This window comes from Cygnus olor, chromosome 8 (genome assembly GCF_009769625.2).
Source record: "Cygnus olor isolate bCygOlo1 chromosome 8, bCygOlo1.pri.v2, whole genome shotgun sequence".
In the NCBI taxonomy this organism is placed as follows: Eukaryota; Metazoa; Chordata; class Aves; order Anseriformes; family Anatidae; genus Cygnus; species Cygnus olor.
Genome location: NC_049176.1, coordinates 16,550,007 through 16,575,119, shown reverse-complemented (window position 1 = coordinate 16,575,119; position 25,113 = coordinate 16,550,007). Strand labels below are relative to the sequence as shown.

General features: G+C 37.8%; 1 protein-coding gene across 9 annotated transcripts; it reads right to left on the bottom strand.

Annotated features, from left to right (window-relative positions):
• Positions 1–385: 385 nt before the first annotated feature.
• On the bottom strand, positions 386–22,786 carry KYAT3 (kynurenine aminotransferase 3). 9 transcript variants are annotated; one of them, XM_040564818.1, is made up of 16 exons: positions 22,698–22,720; positions 20,085–20,161; positions 19,218–19,262; positions 18,239–18,339; positions 14,985–15,043; positions 13,623–13,767; positions 10,479–10,628; positions 9,773–9,859; positions 8,470–8,592; positions 8,260–8,380; positions 5,278–5,354; positions 4,295–4,384; positions 3,593–3,779; positions 3,023–3,096; positions 2,534–2,620; positions 386–1,099 (listed from the first exon to the last, which is right to left on the bottom strand). In XM_040564818.1, exons 4-16 carry the CDS (start codon positions 18,335–18,337, stop codon positions 1,037–1,039), a joined length of 1,362 nt encoding a protein of 453 aa, XP_040420752.1. In that variant the 5' UTR covers positions 18,338–18,339; positions 19,218–19,262; positions 20,085–20,161; positions 22,698–22,720; the 3' UTR covers positions 386–1,036. The 9 variants fall into 9 exon arrangements, with proteins under 9 accessions (XP_040420752.1, XP_040420755.1, XP_040420751.1 ...); XM_040564821.1 differs by lacking the exon at positions 22,698–22,720 and adding an exon at positions 17,900–18,009 and having other exon boundaries at positions 20,085–20,156; XM_040564817.1 differs by lacking the exon at positions 20,085–20,161 and having other exon boundaries at positions 22,698–22,786.
• Between the last annotated feature and the right edge of the window lie 2,327 nt (positions 22,787–25,113).

Here is a 25,113-nt window from a genome sequence, read left to right as displayed (position 1 = left end):
TTCTGCTAGTGGGAAACTATCTAGAGATTAAAAAGATCACACAGACAGGAGGCAACAATGAAAGAATTCTCCACATTGATCTCTTTTGAATCAGTCCTTTATCCACTGAGCGTGAAACAGTGGAAAATTGAGCTCCACAGCACAATATTAGGTTCATCTCCATGTTCCTAGATCTTAAGGGTTTAAAATAAGTTTGATGTGAAGTTACCAGTAGCTTTTATGAACATGCAAAGAGCAGAAGAGAGATTACAGGATTAATTCTCTCACTGTACATCTGATTGTGAAGGAGCCTCTATAGCAAGTTCTTTTATTCCGCTTTGTAGGTTCATCCACGTGGTAAACGAGAGGGTAGGCATAAACAAAAGAATTCCTATTCTAGATGTCACTTTTATAATTTTATTGAGGACTGAATACCTTCGAAACAGCACGATTACTGTGACAAAATGAAATAGTGATTATACAACTTAGCATTTTATATCTTGCCTATATATAAACACTATATTGATTTAACTCAATCACTTTACCTAAACTGATGCAATTTGTTCACAGATATGGTAGGCAGGTATGTAGAAAGGCACTGCAATTACCTTATTTGTGATGTCTTAGCTTTCCTCCACTGCAGGCTATTGGGTTTCACAAATCACAACGTTAAAGTCTCACCCCTAATCCCTGTATTACCCCATACCAAAAATTTTAAAATACCTGTATCATATATTTATTCTTATACAATCCCAGAAATCTTTGTCTTTCAATAAAAGATGTGAATACCACTTTTTTTTAAAAGGAAAAAAAGAATTTTGAAAAGGCTGGAAATACCTTGAGTTGCATTACACATTTCAGTAAATCAGCATTTTAACTCCTCAGCAGGTGGCAGCACAAATGTTTACAATATCATTAATTCTGTACTGTATTAAGTAATAATTAATTCTGAAATTTGTAATTAAGTAATTCTTAAATTTGCAATAAAAAACTCTAGTGTAAGATAATTATACCAGATGGAAGAGTTAATTAAAAAAAATATATATATATATATATATCAATCTGTCTGTTTAGTCCAGTTCTTCAGGATCACTTCAGCTGCATCCAGTGTGCTGTCTTCCTGCAAAAAATGGAATACCACTATTACTACAAGTACAGAGTTCTTGAAAACAGAGTAGCAATCGCAATTACATGATCCCAAATCAGTATTTGGCAGTGTCACTTACATCCTGTAAATATCCCAGTCAGTTTTCCCATTAACAGTTATACCTACAAATCTATACTACACAAGAGAATCTCAATTCCTTGCAAATATTTATTAGGTATATTTGTTTAAAAGATAACATTTTTCTCAGCATTAATATTATCAAATTCAATGATACTGGATACTTATTATATAAATGCTTGGCATTTACACAGTGATGTACTTTGCTGCTTTATGTTGAACACGATAATATAGTTTCCTAATCTTTAGGTGTACAGCTGGGGTTTTTAAATCTTCATGCAACTGAGCTATGCTGTTAACTACTTAAACATAACCCCTCTGAATATGGGTAATCCATTGGCCAGTTGCGTGGCTTGGCTGCAACCTGGTCAGTCATACAAGCAGGCTTTAATTTGGCACGATTACTGCAGTTCATTCTTGACAAGCCACATTAACAACCAGCAAATTTCATCCTGGTTGTTACTGGCTCAATTTGTATCAGTCTTTATACCTCATCCTAAGAGCTATAACAACATAATCAGAAACTGCCCTTCATTATTGGTTCAAGCTAAGGTGCACATTATTATACTCTGACAGTTAAAGAGTTCGCACACATTCCATCATGTTATGTCTGTGACAAAGCAATAGGAGAAACATCTTTTAGGGCACTCAATTTATCAAAGCTTATGCACATCCCCAAAGTCTTTCTTTTCAAGAACAGAAGTGGGTGAAACAGGAGGAAGAAAATATGAAAAGCAAGTGCTCACAAAATGGCAGATGTCAACCCATTCACAATTCCTGTTTTCTTCAAAACAAAAACGGGTGAGATTCCTTCCTGTGTCTTTGTTTTCTTTTGTAATTTGCAGCCTGTGTAAAACCCTCGGTATTTTCAGGTAAGTAAGATAAACTTGAAGCTGACCTACCTAATATTTTTGTTTTTGGAAACTGAATGGACATGCAGTATACCACTCTGCTAACATAGGCATTATTCTTCATTCTGGATTAGAGAATCCACCTTAATTGATAGCATACCTGCCTCATACATTTTCCACTGTCACCATCGGTCAAGAATGTTTTACAAATCAATAGAATAAGCTAAAAAAAGACTAACCACCAAGTTGTTTTCTGGCAGCTGCCCTTCTTAACCATGCTGCCCATATTTATGGTTTCAAGTCTCTCAGCAAAAAAGACAGCTGAAGTTAATTTGTGCTGAATTTGACACCAAACTAACTTTCTGCCTCTAAAACCATCCAACTCAGATCCTCGGCAAAAATGTAACAAATGGCCTCTTACAGATTTTGGTACTGCACTGATTTTTGAGCCTCAGGTATTCCCAGGACACACATTTACCTTAATGAAGCAAAAACGTATATATTTTTCAAACTGCCCTTTTGTCTCAGGACCACAGAATGCTGAAAGAGGGATTGCTGACAGTTTCTGAAAAATAAAACAGAAATATTATTTGTTTATACATACATAAAAAAATAGTTTTAAGCATGATTTTACTATTCCATTTCTATAAGTCTCCCAACATTAAAAGGAAATACAAGGTTGAATTTTGTATTCACTAACTAGGCTTAAACTTTTCTTAGGCAAAACAGTTTAAAGGTACTTTTCTACAACTAGCATTTAAGCCTGGAGAAAGAACAGATGCTGGGACTTAACACAAAGCATGCTTAGCAATATTTTAGCCACATCATTTCCAGCAGTTAGTATAAACACCAAACAATATTTTGAAAGTAGTATCCCTACTATGTTATTAAGTAAGCATGGTTGCACTGCTCTTGGTTTCATTAGAAAAAGCATGTCTAAGAATAGAGTACAGCTAGGATACCTTACCTTAGATTTTATCATCCATTTGACAAATTTATAATCATAAGGTTGATTCCCATCTACATCAGAGAGATCCACATCTAAAAAAAATTTAATTTAAAACAGACATCATATTGTAAGATTTCCCAGACCCCAGTGGGAAGGCATTTGCTAACAGCACTCTTACAGTTAATACTACAGAATAAAGATGTATGATTTTACTTAAAAATATTATTAAAATTATAACAATTAACGAGTACAAACTCAGGATATAGAGCCAGGTGCTTGGCTCCCAAACTTTTCATAATCATAAACTTTTAAAAAATATAAATTGTTTTTATCCATCGCCTTTACCCTTCCTAAAACTTTGCCAAAGCTTTGCAAAACAAGGACAGTAATTAGAATCACAAACATTTTCCTAAAACTTGTAAAATCTAGCTCCTGGCTAAAGTCAAACAGAAAATTCCAGTCTCAATTAGTATTTCTGACAAGTGTTATGTGAATATGAAATGAGAAGATAAGCTGAGAATGCAGCTTTCATTTTGAACTAACTACTTATTTGCTTTCCGCACACTTTTTAATAAGCTTTTTACTAACTTAATGCAGAAACATCAGCAATCATAAAGTATCCTCCATCTGGAATGACAGGCTTCAATCCAACTTCTCGAAGTAGCTGAGCCATCCGATCACGCTTGCTTTCCAGCTCTCGAGACAGTGAGTAAAAATAGCAGTCTGGGTCATCCATGCGTTTATAGTCTATCCAAAATGCTCGTGCCAAAGCCTCCTGGAAACACAATGTTCAAAACACTCGGACACACACACTTCCTACTGAAATCACGTAGATTTGTCCTTGATCCTGTAGCAGGATCTGGCCCTTATTAAGCAAATCAGCAAGTTAGAGAAGCTACATCCAGTAGCATCATTTGTTTCTTTCTTTGTGCTGTGGCAACGTCCCAAGCACCCAAGTACTCACTAGTCAGTAATCATACACACAACACTAATAAAAAAATGTGATCTAACAGGTAGAGATAATGCTCAGTAAAACAAGACCTTATTGCAACAACTTTTACTTCTATTTGGTAGTAAACCACAAAGACTGTCATGTTTGTTTTATGCAAAAAGCAGCAGTTTGTAGCTGAAAGACTTCTGTTGTTCTTAAAAACATTTGGTGAGCTGACTGAGTTTATCTTCCTCTTTTAGCACCCCAGAAAATTCATCGTTGTGATTGTTTTATCATAGTGAGGCCTACAGATTTGCTCTGCCCAAAAAAATAACCTCCTCAACTTCATCTGTACCTACCTGTAATGGAGTTGGGCAAGTATACAGTGTATTTTGATGAACAACTTGCAAATGCTTAATCAGGTTCTGGGGGCCAATAGACCAACCAAGCTAAGGAAAGAAAACATGCATATGTTATACTTACAGCAATGCTGTTACTTCAAATTAACATTAAAGTTAGCAAATGTCTCAAGTTTTTCTTTTTAAGAATTAGTCATGAAATAGTTTTGATAAAGAATTCAGAAAAGGGCTAGTTTACCCAAACTTTGCTGAATGATGCCATTAAGTCTAAATATGAGGCAACAGTTACAGCTTCACCTATCCACACCTCTCAAATGGTACTGAGCAAACTTTGATTTCTAACCCTTTTATATGAAGAGTTAAAACAAAGCTTTTATTAGGAATCCTATTCCTAATTGTTTTAGGATCTTTCCATCTCATAGGAGTCCACGTGTAGGGTAGTTTGAGCATAAAACAAGAGCTTACTATTGAATCAAATACATTTCTTAACCAGATACAACTCAAATGCGATGGGTCAGTTGGACCACAGGTGGTGATGAAGAAAGAATTTAGCTGCCAAACAGTTAAATATTTTGTTTACTTTCTGATATGTATTTTAAAGTCAGGCAAAACATTATCATTAAATATTTTACAGAAACATAAACCATTCTAAAACATTACCTCAATCTGAAAATATCACCACAAAACTAGAAAGTTAAAATATGATAGTGCTCTTCAATAATTTTGATTGATTTTGAACAAACCATGCAGTATTTTTTTATTATTATTATTGTTTTCTCACAAGAGCTAATTAATCAAGAGATAAGAATAGACCTAAAACCATGGGTGTTCCAAGTAGACAGTTGTTCCAACTGAATGTTATCTTCACTTTTTGGAGACACCGATTTGCCAGAAGCTTTCAAAAGACAGGTAACAAAACCAGAGTGTGATAGATGCATTCTGTAATTCATATAACTAAATTCTTTTCTATTGATTCTTCTTACCTTCCAGCCAGTTACACTGTATGTTTTTCCAGCACTTCCTATAGTTATTGTTCTCTCCCACATACCCGGCAATGTAGCTGTATATAAAATAAGATTAATTGGTTTCATGCACACTCACATATTCCATGTAATTAGAAGAACTGTACTGCCCCTAGATAAGAACTACAATATGTTCATATACCACTGCAGTAAGAACATTCTAAAATTACAGCAACTGTAACAAGTGAGAAAGAATATATGGGCCAGTGATTCTGGCATAAAAAAATAGCATCAGAATTAATGAATGGAGAAAGAAAAAGAAAATAAATAGAGGCACAGTTGGTGAAAACTATCTTACTTTTCCTCAGCTAAGATGCAAAATTATTCATAAGAGATACAATCTCTCTTATGTGCTACACATTCATCTCAATAAAGCATTATTTCTGATGCCTGGTAACAACACTATACACAACATGAACTCAAGCACTCACAGCCATTTTAACAGACTTGTTCAGCAAACAGTTCAGCATCACTGCATGTCTCAAATCAGAAAAAGAAGGTTTCTAAAGACGTCTAACCCAGAACCAAATGCCCCAAAAATCAGAAAGTCAGCAGAGAGACTGAGCAAATACATTACGTTTTGTTCTATTAGGTCAACAGGTCTGGGACTGACAAGCAATAAAAGCTAGCTAAGGATGCCTGCAAGGATTAGGGGATTCATGGAGGCCTATCTCCATCTCTGTATTTGTATCTTGTAGGAGACCAAAACCTCTGTTTTCTTTCAGAGGAGGTGACAGAGCAAAAGTCTCTTCTGTCAGCTTGCAATTTTCTTTTGTATACTGCTTCACAGTTTGGACTCTCTAACTCAACTCATTTTCAGCAGAAACAGGTAAATCAAGACACACTTAAGTCCAAGAGAGAAAACTAGACAAGGTCATAACATTACTGCAGCTGCAGTTACAGCACTCAACGCCACCTGACTCCACCACACTTGTACATTACAATGCTACCAGTGATTTTGTCAATTGTTAAATTCCCTCTCCGGGGAAACCAGTGAACACGGATTTTTCCAAACAAAAACGTTTATTTTTCATAAGGAAGTTTTTGCAGCAGTTACATTCATTAGGCATGGTACAGGTCTTTGCAATTATTTGAAAACAGGCATTGTACTCTTTTGAGCACGCTTGCCAATAAAAGAACCAAAACAATTAGCAGGAAAGAGACTCATATTCCTATTAGCTCACCCATATTCACTCAACTGCTCTGTGACCTTGAAAACAGAAAAGCAGTTTGAACAGATGCATCTTCTAGCTAGCTAGGTCAAGAGCATACATCACTTCCTGAAGATGACCAAACTAGTTCTCACAAACTGCAAAAAGACTTGAATTTCAAAGCAAATGCCCTCTAGTGATACTGTTTTGCCACATAGTCATGGGAATTCAACCTGGGAGACAGAAAGCAACAGCATTTCAAACAATAGCTGCAGCAAAAGGGCACAGGGAAGGATCAGCTCCATCATTTTTACAAGCAGCAGGTTTTAAATAGGCAAATTCTTTCATGCCATATGGCAGCATCATTATATGACACCACAACCAAGTTTGATTACAATTTATAACTAACAAAGTGCAAACTAACACACATAAGCCTGTTACCTGGGCTTGCACTCAGCTTGTTGAGATGCTTGTTTTGAATCCTCAGTTACAATATGCAACCCTAATCATTACTTAGAGGAGGTTCACTGTTTGTTTTTGTTTGTTTGTTTTACAGAAGTTGGATAATGATGAGAAACATGACTGAGTGCTCCACACTACAGAAAACTGCCTCAGTGACAGCGCAAAAACTGTACTAATTTTATGACCTGTGGCTAGCAACTCCATGATTTCTTAATATAATTTAACAGATCAGATGCTAAATTGATGCAATAACCATTTTGTACCTCTCACAAAGGAAGTGTCACTGCATTTGATGGAATATGTAAAGGTTAATATGAAAACAGGAGTTTTTAAATAGAGAAATAACATTCAATTTTTTCTTGTATTATCTTTTGGTAGACTTAAAGAAGTCTAAGAAACTGAAGTTAACAGATCTTGTTTCTTTTACTGAAATAATGCTATTTTTCACAGTTTTATCCTGAAAGTTTTACGGTCATTTTAACAATAAAGTTAAAAGATGATGTCATGGGATCAATTACAGAGTATATACCGAGACCAAGTTGACTAACTTTCCAGGCTTTAACTTGCATTATCACCACAAGGGATTTTTACATTTTCTGCTGAACTACAGAATGTCTTTTGTTCAACTGTAAATGTTTTGGTTTGAAGCGTTAACATGACAATACTGACACTAATGAACAATAGAGTTACTGTGTTTTAAGAATTCACCACCTGTCTATTAAGACAAAGCGTAACTGACAACATGAGTGTTCAAACCTGCTGCCATGGCAAAGGAAAATGGATCACCTTACACCACCCACAGAGACTTTGGTTCTAAAGATGGCTATTTGCATGAACCACCTGCTAAGTCCATGAAGAAAGCTTTAATCTAACTCATTTTACTTTGTAATTGGGACAGGATAAAGCACCAGTTACTGTGGTAACTTGGTATGATGTACTAACTCAGATTACGATCACGTGAAGGTATCTCTATCAAGCCACCACAACAGCCACAAAGTCAGGCCTTTCAAAACAGACTCAGCCCATGCATGGCCAATACAATCAGCATAGCACAGCTGTATGATCAGCAGCCGTGTAGCTGAGCATTGCATGGTCATTTAGATATATATTTTTTTTGTTGTTATTTGTAAGAATCAGTTTCTACAGTAATGCCGTGCTCCTACTGTAGCCCTCACTAATGGAGAGCTTCTTTTACTGCCACTCTAGAGATTTTAAAATGGTAAAAGCTTTAAGTTTGAACTTCTCTCAGTAAACGTTATCTTTGAGAGGCATGTTTATGATACCATTCCACAGCCACTTCTACGATTCCACACACACAAAAAATCAGTACCTATTTTGATGTGCTTTCTTCCTTTGTACACCAGCCATTCATACACCTCATCACTGATGCACAGGGTATCATGTTTAATGCAGAGATCAGCTATTACCTGGAGCTCTTCTCTGGTAAATACCTGGGATGCAAGAAAGTAAGGGCAATGCATTAATCATAGTCTTTAAGGCATACTCTGAAATTACAATAGCGTTAAAGGAGGACTCTTACCTTGCCTATAGGGTTGTGTGGGGTATTCAGAATAATCGCTTTTGTTTTGGAGTTAAATTTCTTTGCAAGTTCAGCGGGATCTAAGACCCAATCAGCACTAGATGCACAGTTTCCATCACTTTTCTTAAAAATAAATAAATAAGAACTTAACATGCATTACTGGGATGCAACACGTTACAGACTAAACAGAGATGCCCAACTCATCACCCTCAGACACTTTACTAACCACACACGACAAATTATCCCACCTGTCCTGTTCTCCTGGGAGGAGGCAACTCCAGAACAGGCAGGGAGGCCAAGAGCAAGATACACTTCTATGACAGCGGCAGTCTTCTCCTGGCCACTGTCTGTCTTACACACACACCGACCACATAGTGTGTAATGCAGGCAGGCACACGACAGGAGAGTTCATGGCCTCCCCATACACTACAACAAGTGGGTGCATGTTTGGCTGGAAAGACTTATCACTGCCTGCTGGACTAGGACGTCAGCTCTTTCCTTCCTCATCTATGGGAGGACAGCCTAACAGTTAAAAATCTGTTCCACTGAGGCTCTGGAGTTACTGCGGCATTACATGAGGATGACAGAAGTTTGGGTCAGTTGCTGCTGAGAACAATAAGCATGGCCATATTAACTTTGACACGTGTGCTTTTCTGGGAGAGGGCCAAACAAACAAACACACATGAAACAGAAAATCCATGGAGGAACCCCATCCCTAGAAGGAGGGCACCATGAGGAGTAGTCTCACCCAGTCCCCCGGTACTGCCCAAACAGTCCCTCAGCCCTCCCCCAATAACAGGGTCAACACTTCGTATCCATAAAAACCTCTGCAAGCTGCCAATAAGGAAAATGTCTACCACACAAACGCTTCTTATTTAGTAAGTTGGATTTTAGAAAAGAAATTGCATTCTATCACTGTATGAGTTGCTGAAGGGATCAGAAACCAAATAGTTTGAGATGCGGCAGATACAGAAATTGCACTGATACGATCATCCTTCCTGTATTTCTACTGAAAACATTTTCTGATCACATCCAGACAAAGGAACATTAATTTGTGCGTTCTGAAAGCTGATTAAGGTAAATGAGAAGCATTGTCCTACTTTTACCAATACTAGTAAAATATTTTACCTGCTTTGGATTATCATCACCTTCGACTCACGCTATAGCGATCTATCTCATTTTTATATAATTGGATATTATGAAAAACTATAGAGAAAAGCATCTCCTACAAGGTGTTCATCAAACTGTATTAGGTATCGAAGAACAGTTGAATATAATTAATATATTTTTAAAAGCTACTCACATTTCTCAAAGGAATGAAAACAGGCTTCGCACCCGCCATTTTTACCATTGGTTCATAACAGTCATAAAATGGCTCTATTATTATTACCTGAAATTATAATCATGAGTATCAGAAACAGAAAATCTTCAGTGTGTGATGCCATCATATTTCCAGATTTGCTTTGGTAATATAACTTGATAATGTTTCTGGCACTCCTGCCTGGTTTTAAAATTGCAGAATGTTCCTCCACCATCACATAACTTCATATAAAAATGCCCTCAGTCTAAGTATGATAAGCACTGCTCTTTTTTTTTTTTTTTTTTATTTTTTTGACAGACACAGGCTGTTCTCTAGTTACTTTACAGATGTCAACATGTAACATCAGGGATGCTTGGATCCTGCACAGAGATGTGAAAGTGCAAGACAAAGATGGGAGATAACCAAAGATGGCAGATAAAAAAGAAACAAACAAACATGAAAAGCTAAGAGCAGAGAACTGTTAAAAAAAAAAGTGACTATCAGAGCAACAAAAAAGGAATAAAGGATACAGATGAGAATACAATATACAAATGAAACTGATGAAACACTGAAAGCAAAATGCAACAACAAAAGAAACTCTTGTCCACTGTAGGCACAAGGAAATATTCCCCCCCCCCAATTAATTTTAGTATCATTCTCAAAAAGGCAGAGAAATTCTCTGAAATGAGAATTTTAAATAAAAACTTACTTCATCTCCCTCTTCAATTAAAGCCTGTATTGTACTAAAGAGAGATCCATAACCTCCTACTGTCACTAGGATATCTGTGAGAGGGTCGATCTTTCTTCCACAAACTCTCTCATACACTTGAGACAAGGCTTTCACCAGCGACGGATGCCCCTGTCCAAAGCAAAGAAATGCAACTGATAGACTTTGTACATTCTCAGGAACGCAACAAATTTTTTTGCTGTTTTTTCCCCCTCCCCACATGGAGGGAAATTACACATTTTGGAGCAGAAGAATATGGGGATGGATGCTCAGTAGTAATGGGTTTTAACAAGCGGTATGGTTTAAACTTTTTATACATGGGGGAAGAAAAGTTATTTGAATTTATTTGTATCTTCTATGAATTTTTTTTTAATCTAGTTCTTTTGAATTTCTATCTATCTTATTATCGTATCTCAGGATAGCTTCAGGTAGCCTACAGAAGAGCTAGAACAAAAGATAGGAGGAGAGAAGGGAATACTCCGACACCAGCTCATCCTCACTCCTTTTAGAGTCTCTTTGTTCCAACCTGACCAGATCTCCACCTGAAGCTCCTTCTGTTTCTTTTGTTATCTTTCAACTAAAATTTTCTTGGTGCAAAGGAAATTTTTTTAATCCTTTTTATATACTCCTGATAAACTGCACTTGTGATCGGAATTATGATTCATATAACGATACCCCAAAACCTCAAAGCACCATTTACCATTTGTCTCCTGCAGGAAAACAGTGGTTAGTGTATTCTTCTCAAAATGCACAAAGAACAAGAAAACAATTAAACAAAGACCACCTACAACTTACAAATAAGGCGGCACACTTCTGTTTACTCAGGAAGACTAAAGATTTCCTGTTCTGAAAATCTTTTATCTTTTTTCATACTTGGTATAAAGATAGAAAACAGCTCTGTAAGAAAATGCAGCTATGTAATAAAAAAGCCCTTCACTAAAATATTGAATATTGTACCTCCACATGTAAGGCATAACATCATGAACCCCTCTGTAAACAAAAACATTACCATGAATTAAGGCTTGCAAATCATTGCTGATTCAAATGACAGCCATTTCTTCCCATGAGGATGTCAACTGCACAAGAATGCTGCACCACCCAGCTCACATTAGGTCACTCTACAGACCATAGCCCTACAGTCAACGAGAGGCCCAAGCGCTGCAGAGACTTGGGACAATGTCTCAATTATCAAATGGATGTACATCATTCATATTCATCCCTCCCACATTTGCTATCCACAAATACTTGTGCTCAAAAACCTTAGAATTGCAGAAGTTTGTAGAGAATGCACAAAGGGAGAAGATGAAAATACTGGTTAAAAAAATCCTCTTTAATTACTATTCATAGTATAACTACTGCAAACATTCATAAATATCAAGGGAATTTAGAAGCAAGGAGCAAAGTGACAGAACTAAATACTGAATAATTGCACACATTGGAAAAATTTTTATTTATGCTTAATTTGCAGATTGTTTTAGGGAATCGGTCTGTGGTTATTTGCTCAACAGCGGACCGTAGCCCATTCTGTCTGTAACAGTTCCGTGCCACAGCTCCTCCATAACCAAGTCTGGCTGGCAAGCATAGATTTTTCAGGTACCTTATTGTGGCTGGTAAACATATTCATGTTTAGTCCAGAAGGTCACTAAATTCCAGCTATCTTTTGAGTGCCCCCTACACTAAACGATGGCTTTACACTTTCAAGATTTACATATACATACACACACATACATATATATATTTGCAATCAGCTAAAGGTGACTAAACAAAGTGACCTAAATAGGGATGATAATGAGACTGCATTCAGTAAGGAATTTTTTGTTCTATTCTTATCAGGGTCCCAAGTGCCCTAATAATAATGAGACTCAGCAGCCTCACCTGGGGCCTCTACCCACACAACTGCCCCTGGTCCAAAGGCTCCATTTAAGTGCTATGCGTTTGTATTTTCTGGCCTGCAATTGTTACAGCCATGCCTGTACCTGTCCATGGCCCCCGTTGATCCTAGGCCCCTACCTGCGGGCTGACCTCACACCTGCCTTCTTCCTCTAGACCTGCCCAGAGCTCCCTGGGTTGTGTCTAACCGTGGTTAACACTGCTGGGCCTGGTTTGTGCGCTGACTCCCTGGCTTGACCTCAGACCACCTCACCACCACAAGCTTCCTGGCCACCTGGGCTCACCTCAGCTACCACCTCCGGGCCTACCTTGCTCAGGTACCACAGCACTGGGCCCTGGCTGATGAGGCCTCTGCCCTGCTGGTTGTGATAGTTTGTCCCTGAGGGAGCTGCTGGCCATTGCTGCTCCCTCCCAGTTCTAATACATGCAGATCCTCAGAAAATAGGCAAGAAGTTACATTGGAATATATGAGCAATGATGCTACAACTACCAACTCAACCACTGGCTTACCATCTATATAATGCTTTCCTATCCCTGCTACATCATGTGATCATCTAGAAAAACCTTAGATCGACTCCTTAGGATCTTGTAGCAACCCTAACACGTGATTCTCAGTTGGGCAGTATGGTTTATCTTTACCACAAAAAGTGAGAAAGACAAACCAAACAGGAACAAGAAAACAATCATACTAAAAGAGGATAATAGGCATTGCCCTGCCTTGGACAATGACAAATGCCACACATTCACACCCAGCTCAAGACATAAATGCTACAAGACAACTTATGCAGCATGTAGTGACTGTCCTCCAGAGGCAAAACCTTACTCTTTCAACCACTTCCTCATCTCTACTAACGTTATGGGTGAATCTTTTCTTGATCCAGGAGGTTGTCTCAATTGATATCAAGTACTTCTGTCGCATTCTAGGATTAGCCAATCTGACTCACATTTACGCTGACCAAAATCAGTAGTAAATGTGTAATTTACAAATCCTTAACCTTTGAATTGATTTATATCATCTTTGAAGGGTCATGCAATCTCATGTGCTCTACCATTTTGCTCTTGCTAAAGGTTTCTGCCTTGAAGAAGCGTATACAGAGGACACTGGTTAGTAACTGATAAAGCTATTAGGGAAACTTAATTTGGGACATAAGAGTACAAACTACTGGTAAAACCAAGTTAAAGTAAAGTCTTAAATTTTCTCCCTGAACTTGGGTCCTCAAGTTCCACAGTACTTACAAAGCCTCGCGTGTACTGGTTCAGTCTGTCAACTGCTGCTACATTCGCCAGCTCTTCTTTAACATAGCTGGGAGGGGATATATCAGGAAGGCCTTGACCAAGATTAACAATTGAGGGATCTGCTGCCACCTTTGTAAATTCAACCCTAAAGGGAAAAAACAGCTTAAATTTAACATACCAAACAGAATTATCTTCTCCTTCATCAACATTAGAAGGCAAAAAAAGTATTTTGCTTTGCCAAACTCACAGCGGTGGAAACATCTTTATGTAAGGAGTGCTCACATTGAGAGATGGGCGCTGGGACAATGCTAAGTAAGCACAGGAGTCATGCAAGAACCCAGTAAAAGGTTTATTTCCTGCCTCCACAGAACAACTTTCTTTTCAGCAGAACTGTACTTGGATGTGCACACACACAAACATACAGTATCTCTGGACATGGGCAGAAATGAAATACTACCCTCTTTGCAAAATGAAGTAGACCTAATTAGAACAGCTATGTTAAATGATTTAAAGGCTAGATACTGTCAAGTGAAGGTGTCACTTAAGCTGTCGAGTCATCTCAGAGCACTATAATTTTGTGTGTGATTTTAGACAACAAACTGCTGCAAGCTCTTTATTAGCTGTTCCTAGTACCCTGCCAGAAACTGATGTTAGGATTCTTGAACTACTTTTTTTCTCTTTTCATGGAGGAGTTCTACATTTCACCCTTTCCTCACTACCCATATTAAGAGTAGTTAAAAAAAAAAAAAGCATCACAGTTCAATCAAAAATAAACACAAATTGCTAAAAAATGAGTCTGAGGACAGATGACAAAACACCTTACGTGTATACGTATATACACACACACACGTACACACTAATGTAAGCCCAAAACACCATTACCATCATCTAACAAAATCCCATCTTTACCAGTGATGGCAATAGCACTTTGAGACCAATTTAATACCTACAAAAAAAAGCGTATTAAGATGAATGAATTAAATTATCAAGACAAGTATAATGGTTTAAAAAATAAAATCAGATTAATTTGAGAAACAAAAGGCGAGTGTAACTGAAGTAATTATTCAGCAATATTCACATTTAAATTTGAAAGCCGGTTATACTACCACACCCAAGAGCCATCCTTCTCCCATGTGGTTTACTAAATGCACAGAATCCTAAGCCTAATGTTTAAAGGTAAATTATTATTTTTGAGCTTTAACAGAATTTGATTCATTGCTTCTGTCTTAAACAGGTGCAAAATATATTTCAGCAGAGACAGCAAGCGCTATGCATGTTCTTATTAGTAGTAACTATGAATTTGGAAAGAAAATACATCAGCCAAAGACATTTTCTGAAATTTGCTATTTTCCTTTTACTTACCACACATTGTTGTCAAGGCCTTCAATTCGTCTTGTGTTTTTGTGTCTAAAGGCCATTGTCTGCAAGATTGAAATATACAGACATAAGGGTTTTGTTAAGAAAGACAAAATACTTTATTGTTGGATTATGCATGACAAACCCTCTTTCATGCTTTCTCAAATATAGCATTGCCAGTTGAATTCAGTTGTTACACAGAATTATAGACATGGTCTTTCATTAAAGCTTCTGTAATAGCTTGAATACAGACTAACAAGAAAATACACAAAAATGTCCTGAATCCTCATTAATTATCATCTAAACCCACTGAACTTGCAGCAAGAATGGAGCAGATGCATAACGTAGGTCAGTAACTTGAGAAGATGACCTAAAAATAAAATAATAATAAAAGGATACATTCATTCTTCTTCTTTTATATGATACACTAAGGACTTAAAGACTGATTTATTTCTAGCCCAACCCAGTTTGGAAAGTGTGTTTTCTATGCAATTTTATTTGTTAAATCGGTGGCTAACAAGAAGACAGGATAGACATTTCATCTTTTCATTCAGGCTTTCAACACTTTTAAATATTTAATTACAACACAGCAAAATCACATTAGAGCATGTTTTTGCTGTATATTCAGAACTTCAGTTAAGGCCTTAGAAAACGTCTTTAGAATAGCCTTTCATTGAGTCCTCCCTATAAAGGCAGAGCAAAACTTACTGACGGTTCAGGTATTTTTAAGCTAAAAAAGAAAAAATGAAAATAAAATCAACAGATTTATTTGTATGTACAAACAACAACAACAAAAAAGCAGTGCATGCCCCTTTCTATCTGTAAACCAGCTAGACACTGGAAAAAAAAAAAAAACACACATAGAAAACAAGTCCCTCAAAACTCCAGAAACTGTTTCTTTGAGTCAGACTACTTGTCTTAGTGACTTTTATGTAAGACTGCTTGCTATTTCCATTCTGTGAAAAATTTTTAAAAAGCATACTCCAGCTAGCACACTGTGAGATGTCTGAGTTACCATTATACTCAAAGTTTCAACTTTGAATTGATGGGATTAACTTGTAGTTGAAGTATTATTACACAGGCACACATTTGTACTCAACTTGCTTACAGTAAAAATAAATAAAAAAAAAAAAGCTACCACATATGTAATGATTCAAAAAATGGAAAATCATATTATTAAGCTAACAGATATTTCTCCACTTGTATGCCTTCTGCACAGATTTAATTCTGACCTCATCTGTAAAACACATGTACCAGAGGAACCAAACAGTGACATCTTTCATTTATCCTCAGGAAGAAAAAATATGTATTCAAGGTAACTAGACAGGTGAAGTTGTACTCCCTGATATGGAACATACAACATAGTTAAGAGAGAGTTCCGACTAGGTGATCTGTACTGCATCTGTTGAAAAACACATATGGTTTAAAAGATGAATCCAATTTTCCAATGTTTGTCTTAGTAAATTAACCCCTGGCTGTACTATATAAATATCAATTACACAAGTATTACTCTGAGCCTCCCTAACACACACTTTTTTTTTCCACATGCTAGACTACTACTCGTACTATAAGGAAAAAGAAATCTCACCTTGAATCTTCACAGTTAGAAATAAGAAATCTGTATGGTACCATGGGAAATCCGTTCTGTTGACCAACTCTTCTTGAAATTGTTTCAATTTACTAAAAACTAAAGGCTTATCCACACTGTAGGATTTTACCCTTAAACGTAACGTAAATCTTAATTGCAGCAACTAACTTTCCCTAGCCAAAAAAACACAGTCGAGAAAAAAAGCCTTTGCCTGTTACAGCCCTCTTACTATCTTAAGTTTAAATACTTAGTACTTCAAGTCTTCCTATTTTTCTTGTGCCTTGAAGGTAGCTTTAAAACGGAATAGCTGGACCTGCATTAGTTATCAGGGGTTCAACTTACAGCAGAGTTCAGAGCCACCTCGTTACCTTGAGAAAGTAAACAAAATACCTTGCATTTATAAACGATACCTTAAAGAGCATTCTTTCTTCCAGAAGGTCATGAAAATCCTTAAGAATCTTTTTTGTTTTAGCCTAGTTACATCATAGCTTGATCATCTTCAAGCCATTTTTAAGTGCAAGGATAGGATTTCAATGAGTTTAAGATCAGCATTAAACAAGAGAGGCATGTCCTCATCAAGTTCTAATTCTGACCTCCTGCTTTCCCTGATTGCTTTAGATGGAAAGTCAGGTGCTACTCGTATTTATCTTTCTTCATAATACAAAGAAACTTGTGATTAACTTGAATGGGAATATGTTTAATGACAGAAATACATACTTTTACATGGTACATAATTTAATTGTGAAATTCAATGTTGAAAGTTACAACTGAAGCCAAAATCTTAAGTAAATTCAAAAAGAAAAACAGGATTAGATTTCAGCATGGTCAGTAAGAACATCCAGGTACCTTAAGTAGAATACAAATACTTACAGCAGATGAAAAACTGACTCAGGTAAAATCCAGCCCCCAAAGTGGCTTGTATGTTAAAAGAAGCATCTCATGTAAGCAAACTATGCTGCAGTTGTCTGCATGATAGTTTGTTTCAACACCTGCTTTGGGCAATCTCACATGTGCGTTAGTTGACCCAAGCTGCTGACTAGATGAACTCCTGTTCTGACCTCGGAGCACAATTTACATTCCAGTCTTCTACATGCAATGCAGAGCATGACCTCCAGCCACCCATCATGTTGCAATGCTCTTTTTTCTCTCAACAAAACTGAAAGACTTAAACTGGAGTTACACAACCTCATAAGCAGTTAAACTGGGAAATGAAGAAGATACTGTATAAAATTAAGTTTGAGGTACTTATACATCCCTTGTTATTGCAGCATCAAGAAGCACAACTACTCCCGTTTCATTAGCAGAAAACTGACAGAGGAATTAACTGACTTACCAAAAGTCTGTGATAAAGGTGGGATCGAATCAGTCTCCTATATTTCAGGCTAGTGCCCTAACAACTAGGCGATCCTTCTGGCCTGGTACCTGCAGCTCTGACTTTAAAGACTGAAAAGGATACACAAAGCAATGATTGCCAAACTGTTGTGCTAGTGTGGCTAAATATTTCACTGGTTGGAATAACTTACTGTAGTCTTAATGTTAAAAGTTTGGGTCAATGTAACAAGAAGTAAAGAAAGTGCAGCTAATACATGTTTATTGGCAACATTACAAAATCAGTGCATCTCTAAAATATTGCACTAAATAGTTTTATCTATGAAGTTGATGGAATACTTACATCAGAGGCTGAAAGCTTGATGGATCTAGAAAGCAAATCGGTTCGTAGCTGGTATGTTCTAATGCCAAGGCAACAGAAGCTTCGTGAAGCACATAGCATGCCTGCATAATAAATACATAACCTGAAAAAAAACTTACAGATTCCAGGAACAAGTTTCCTAAACTAAGGAAACCTAAGTAAACTAAGGACTCACTAAGTAATTTTAAAAGGTAAGATCTTCTTCTCTTCCTTTCAGCAATTTTCTTTCATTGAAATCAGTTCCAGTAAATTATTTCCTTTTCATGTATTATAAACATCGAGGACAAAACATTAACTGACAGGGCTTAAAAACGTTGCTGAATGTCATACAAAGCTAAGGTTTCCTCTATCTGAAAACACTGTTTTGTTGTTGTTGTTGTTTTCCTTTGGATGAAAATTAAGACTAAATGCATTTCAAAGTCTCTGTTAAAATTGTGAAAATATGTTTGTGTAATAAAAATTGTTATCAGAGTTGCCAGTTTAGATGTGAAATAAAAAGAATCGAATTTTTTTAAAAAATCACACCCCATTAAAACTGGTCTCAATTTTCAAGTGTTTAAAATCATGCACTTTGCAACTGAGATACTCAAGATGACCAGTCACACTGGAGATGGAGGCCTACACAGCTTAAATAGCTATACTAAGTTTTGCCTCAATGACTTGGCGAACATCAAATATCTGCAATGGGAGAAAACAGAGAGCTAGGAAGGATGTTCTGTGTGGAGTAACAAGTCATTCCATGACTACAGAAAATGAGCCCTGTTAATCAATAACCATAAAAAAGAAGTAAGAGCTGGTACTTAAGGTAACTGCTTTCAGGATGTATGTTTAAACACACACATTGGATGATGTTGTCAAAATGAATGGAATTTGTAAGAGAAAAATATATAACCCATAGACCTATATTAGAAACACAGTACACACAGCAATATAATTATTAAATTTGTTTTCCAAAGCTTACTTATTAAAGAAGAGGCAGCCCCCACTTCCCTCCAGACTTTGCTACCTGAAAACAGAAAGAAACGAAAAAAAGAAAAAATAATACACTATTTTTATTAGAAAATATTAATGTTGTCACCTGTAAAACAATACCATGCAAGCTTTGCAGGGAGAAGCTGAGAGGGTAATTAAATATAATAGTACAGGATGAGTTTTTCATGAAGAACTGATTTATTACAACAAGAAAGTGTTCCTTCCATTTTAAATGTAAGCTAACATAAAAGGTCCACAAATATTCCTTTTAAAGATGCCTCATTGAATGAGTTAAGTTTTAAAAGTATGTTCATTTTGCCTCTTACACCAGTGCTACAAACTTAGTCTCAGCTCTGAAAATACAGGCTTTCCCACACACTACTGAGTTGTAGCTAACTCAATTAGACCCTCAGTAATACCAGCGTAGGTCCATTTAGTGACATGCAAGTATGCAATTCCCTGAGATTCCCTTCAAAAGGAGAAACACTAGCATTTTCCTCAACTCTGCTGGCCTAACGAGTAGCAAAAACAAACAAGAACTGAACATTTTACACTAGTCAGCAGATACTCTGAAAGAAACAAAATAAATATATCTGTTTAATAAGACCTGCAAATACATTTTAAGTTATTTTTAATAATACACAAATATGCACCTGGCATATTTGACATAATCTCTCACAACTACAGAGTGAAGCCTTTCTCATTGCGTATTTTGACAAAAACTATTTGCATAACATATGGATATTATCTTACAATGTGACTACAACAACCGTGCTGTTCTCCCAAGAGTCAGCCTTACTTGTACTGCAAACAACTGCAGTAGTTACTGCAGTGTGACAAATATGCATATTTTTACCTGTTTCATTTTGTACTGAGGAGTAGCAAAATGAAATCCAAATTTTCCAAACTTGACACACAAAACTAACTTGCAACCTTAATAAAAAAAAAAAGTAGAATCTGTAAATATTTCTCACATTATTGCTGCATGAAAGACAGTGTGGTATTTGACAGGTCATTGTTTGATGTGAGGCAATCACACAAAACCACATCACATGAGGGGCACCAGATCTGTATCATGTCAATCTCTGAAGGTACCTGAAACACCTGAATTAAAAATTTATATCCATGTTTAACACTGCAGAACTGTAGAAATTGTCAAAACTTTATAAGGAACATAATGGAAAAAATATTTTGTAGAATGGCCTCAAAAAGCCAAGTCAAGGCCCCAGTATGGAAAATTTGTACTGCTACATTTAAATCTTTATGATGCTTTTCCAGGAAATACTCTTCTCTCTGCAGTTCTGCAACACTGAATGCTTCCATTTAAGCTACTCAAGGAAGTAAAGGCAAAGGCCTCCTTAATATACCCAGGCAATCCCCCACACTGACATCAAAAAGCAAGCATGACCTGCTCTTTTTTTCCACACACACATATTCCCACTATTATTGTCTATGACATATTAACACATATCACAAGCTCAGGAGAATTATTGTTACTTTTAGGATGAGTGCATGCTTTATTATTACCTCTATACATGTTTTGTCAATGGGATGTTTTATAATGTCCTATGTTAAGTTTTTCTCATCCAGACAGAAAGTTTCTTCCACTTCAGGAAAGTTACACAGTGCTTGACAGCTACAAGGGTGTTGCAAACCCTATTTCAACTCTTCTAAAAATTTGTAAGGTTCTTCAGACACAGACAACACACTGGTCTTTGTGGGGAAGTGAAAAGGTATTAATTTTTTCTTTCTTAAATGTAATGTTTCCTTTTTCAGTCTTGGAACCAGACACTGACTTTTTGACCCAGAGTCATGTCTGTTAAACTCAGAAATTAACATTTAGGAGTACTTTTCATCCCATTCTAATTTTCAGTGCTCTGAAGTACTCATGCTTTTAGTCATAGTCAGTCCTTCTGGAATTTAGGCTTGCATAGTCGTACAGAAAACAGGAAAGTCAAAATACTAGGGGAAAAAAGGGTAAAAAATTACTATTCCTGCAACTTCCTTATTTTTTTTATTTTTTTTTTTTTGTTTAGGGTCGAGAAGCTAAGAAGGCTATTAGAAAGACCAACGTGACATTTTTAGTGGGGCTGGGAGGAAGATACACATGGTTTTGATTCTGGTTGTCAATCTGGTTTAAACTCGGGAGATTTGGTGACTTCAACCAACCTAGAATATGTGAGAATACATATTCTTACATATTCTTGTCATGTGAACTCTGAGAATACATCTGTGCATTAAAAAACATGTAGCTCATGCTGTGCTTTATAATCACTCAAATACAGAGACAGCCTCTGAGTTGCAGGGTCTCTAACTCACTTTACAGCAGCTGCGCAGCTTCCTGGTCATACAGTGCCCTAAGCTATGATGCTGCTGTACCACTGGAAAATTTTATGTGAAGTTACCTGTTTCTGATGAAGTCATTTTTTTCCCCGTTGAAACTATACACCAAATGCTGCTGTCCCTTCATTTTTGAACTTCAGTTATACCATCTCTATAAAAATGCCTTTGAGTTTGAAAAACTTATGGTCAGACCCCTTCAGCTGGTGCATTTTCTCCATGCAGAAAGTAGTCTCATTTACTCTGCACTCCCAGTAACAAGTTATTAAAACCAGCGCAAGTCCTTCAGTCCTTCACCACAATAATCTAAATGCAATCACTATTATGCTTGTGTTGGATTTAATATCCGTTGGATATGCAAACTTGGAAGTTTCTCAGCCAAACTTTGTGAAGTCTTTGAAGGACTGCATCTTCGTACATGCCCAGAGTGCAAAAGCTTCAGAGAAAGAAAGGGCGCCACCTTACCGGCCCCTCTCCACAGCTTTTTGTGCCACATAAAACTGATTTCTGACAGGACAAGCCAAGAGATCTGTTGTTAAAAATGTTGGGCTCGGGGAAGCTGCTTATTCTTACTAAGGACACTGAACTTGAAAATTGCTGTATGTGGTGATTTGCCACACCCTACAGTATTTTGTCACTGCACCTTCTGCAGCCTCCACGAAATGGAGACAACCAAGCGTGGAGAAACAAACTTTACAATGTAGAGTGAGGAGATGGATCAGGTTGGGTATCACTTTTCTCCCTCATACTGCAGCTGTGGCACTTAAGACATTTTACACGGCAGGTAGCATGCTTTCAGTGGCAGCTCGGAGCACTCCGAGTTCGCAGTACAAAGTATGAAAGGCCACAAAGCGCCGGCCACTAGCGGACCTCCCTCCCTCCCTGACGGCCTCTGCTCCATCGGCTCCCGGCTGGTTTGGGGGCAAACGAACGCGCCCGGCAGCAGCGACACGACTCAAGGCGAACCGAGGCTGCCCCGAGGGCCCCAGGCCCCGCTCCCTGCACGGGGCAGCGGCCGGCCGCCACCCCACCGCCGGCCGGGAGCGGCCTACGAGGCCCGGCTCGCCCCGGGGCCCCTTCCCCCGCCGGGCCGGGCCGGGCCGGGCCCCAGCCCGCCGCCACAACTCACCGCCCGGCGCCGCTGCGCTCCCGCCCGCAAGGGGAGGGCTCGGAGCCGCCAGGGCGGAGCTGGTCACCGGCACGGCTCGGCCCGGCCCGGCTCGGCCCAGCCCGGCCCTGAGGAGCCGGGGCAGCGAGAGGCGGGCAGGCACGGCGGCGGGCAGCGCCCGAGGCGGTGCCTGAGCGAGCGGGGGCTGTGGTGGGGCCGTGGGTTTCCCTCCCGAGGGGAACGTGGGCAGTGAGCGCGAAATGGCTCGTTACATCGCGGCAGGCAACCGAGTGGAACTGCACGCGGGTCTCAGGGATGTGTGGTGAAATACCGGGTGAAAGGCTGCTGAAAGGCTCACAAAGACGCAATCAACTTGGCTGAACGTTTTAGAAAAGCCTATGAATTTTCCAGTTCTGGTGGATTTTTATTTTTTTTTTGCCAAAGCTTGATTTATGATTTTCCCAATCAACTTGTTCTCAAATACTTCCTGATGTGAAACCACGCGCACGCAGTCCCCCGAAAAATGTAAGAATTGGTGCTAGGCTGGCGTAAACTGGGCCAGTTACCCAACTCGTTACCCTCTTGGGACATTCTTTCAGGAAGGAATGAAATGTCTAACTCGTTAACAATGATGTCATACGAAAGTTCACCCCTTATTGAGAAAATAAGGGGTTTGTGGGTTTCTCAAGGTATTCCACGAATTCACAGGATTTACATTTCTAAGATTCTTTACACATCCACATCGGGCAAATAGAAACTTCATTTTTAACTGACAGCTGAGGTCAGAGGAAAAAAAGAGCTGTTGGTACCCTTGTTGGGGGACACCCTGATTGTTTCTGAATCTTGCTCCAAATAGGTGTGTGTGGTTCCCTTTAATCAGCACCTCATCAGCACTAAATTAGTGAGGGAAAATGTATTTCAAATGTCTTCTTTGCAACCTTTTTCTGCTTCTATAAATCCTCACAAAACCAGTTTGCCTTAATACCAACATCACCACAGTTTTGAGAAAGGATGTACGCATTCTGTAATGCGGTGATCTTAACATCCAGTGTCTTAGACCACTGCAGAGCTGAGGGAGCCTCACACCAGATTTTTGTGGGGGCCTGTAGAAGTGGCAAGACACTACATGTCAAATTCATCTCTTGTTCTAAAATGTCCAATAATACAGATAAATATTTTTAGAGGAAGTGTGCATGACAAAAAGAAAACACTTATCCTAGCAAGTCTCCGTGGTTTTATTTTTAAACTTTAACGCTAGACTGAGGTCTAGGATATTGATAATAATCATGAAGAGATTATTAGCAGGCAGAATGCAGATATCAGATGCAATAGATACTGGGATATCATTACTGTATGTGTTATGTAATATATGTAATCATTATATGTATTTATGTATAATGAGAGTGAGAGCTGATTGAAAAAGACCAATGTGTCATAGAATGAACTAGAACACATCTACTTGGACGTAAAAGTACCCTGACCAAAAAAAAAAAAAAAAAAAAGCAATATTAAGAAATGAGACCCAGATATGTTTTTTATGCTAAATGTGGTACACAAAGAACTTAGCACTTCATTACTTCTTTTTTTTTTTTTTTCTGTAGTGCTTTTTTAAGAAATTTAATGGTCTCAAGCATGTTGCTCCTGCTGTGCCTGCACAGTCCTGCTGTTTTAGACGTAACCTCTGTAAGTATCCATCGGAGGGCAGCAGATCACAAACCTTGTCGCACCACAAGGAGGTTCCAAAAATAATCAAAAAAGGAAAAATTCAGCCTTCCATTGGCCATTCATGACATCAATGCACAGATTTTTCACTTAATTTATTGTACAAAGAAGGCATAATTGGGAAATCCCTAGAATGACATATTCTCTGGGCTAACCTCTGCACAATAGCACTATTCTAGGTCCATGATGCAAATAGTTGAAGAGATGTTATTAAGATACTGCTGATTCATCCGCAGCTGATGAAACAAGCACTACTTTATTCTTTCTCCCTTTAAGTGATGCTTAGTGTCTACCGGATCAGCTGATGTAGAGAAGAATAAAGGGGTTTTTAAAGGCTCATCTGCCCCATCTCCTCTCTGGTTCTGACATTTAATCTCTTGCAAGACATCTGATTATTTGATTTTAACAAACAACATATCTATAAAACAGAATCTTAAGAGAACATGAGTTAATAGAACTCACTGTAGTTTAATTAACATGGCAAAGGCAATATTGTCTGCTTTTTTAATTACAATTTTGTAGTATCTGGTGCAACAGTTTTGGTTTAAATTTCAGCTGAAATAATAAGAAAAACTTATAGCAGGTCTGACTTAAGCAACAAACAAAGCCTGCTGTAATGATAGACAACTATGAAAAGCTTAGTTGCTTCAATACTGAGTAGCGTTTTTTTCAAGTTATCACCCAAAATTGACAATTTAATTTAACTTAATGGAAT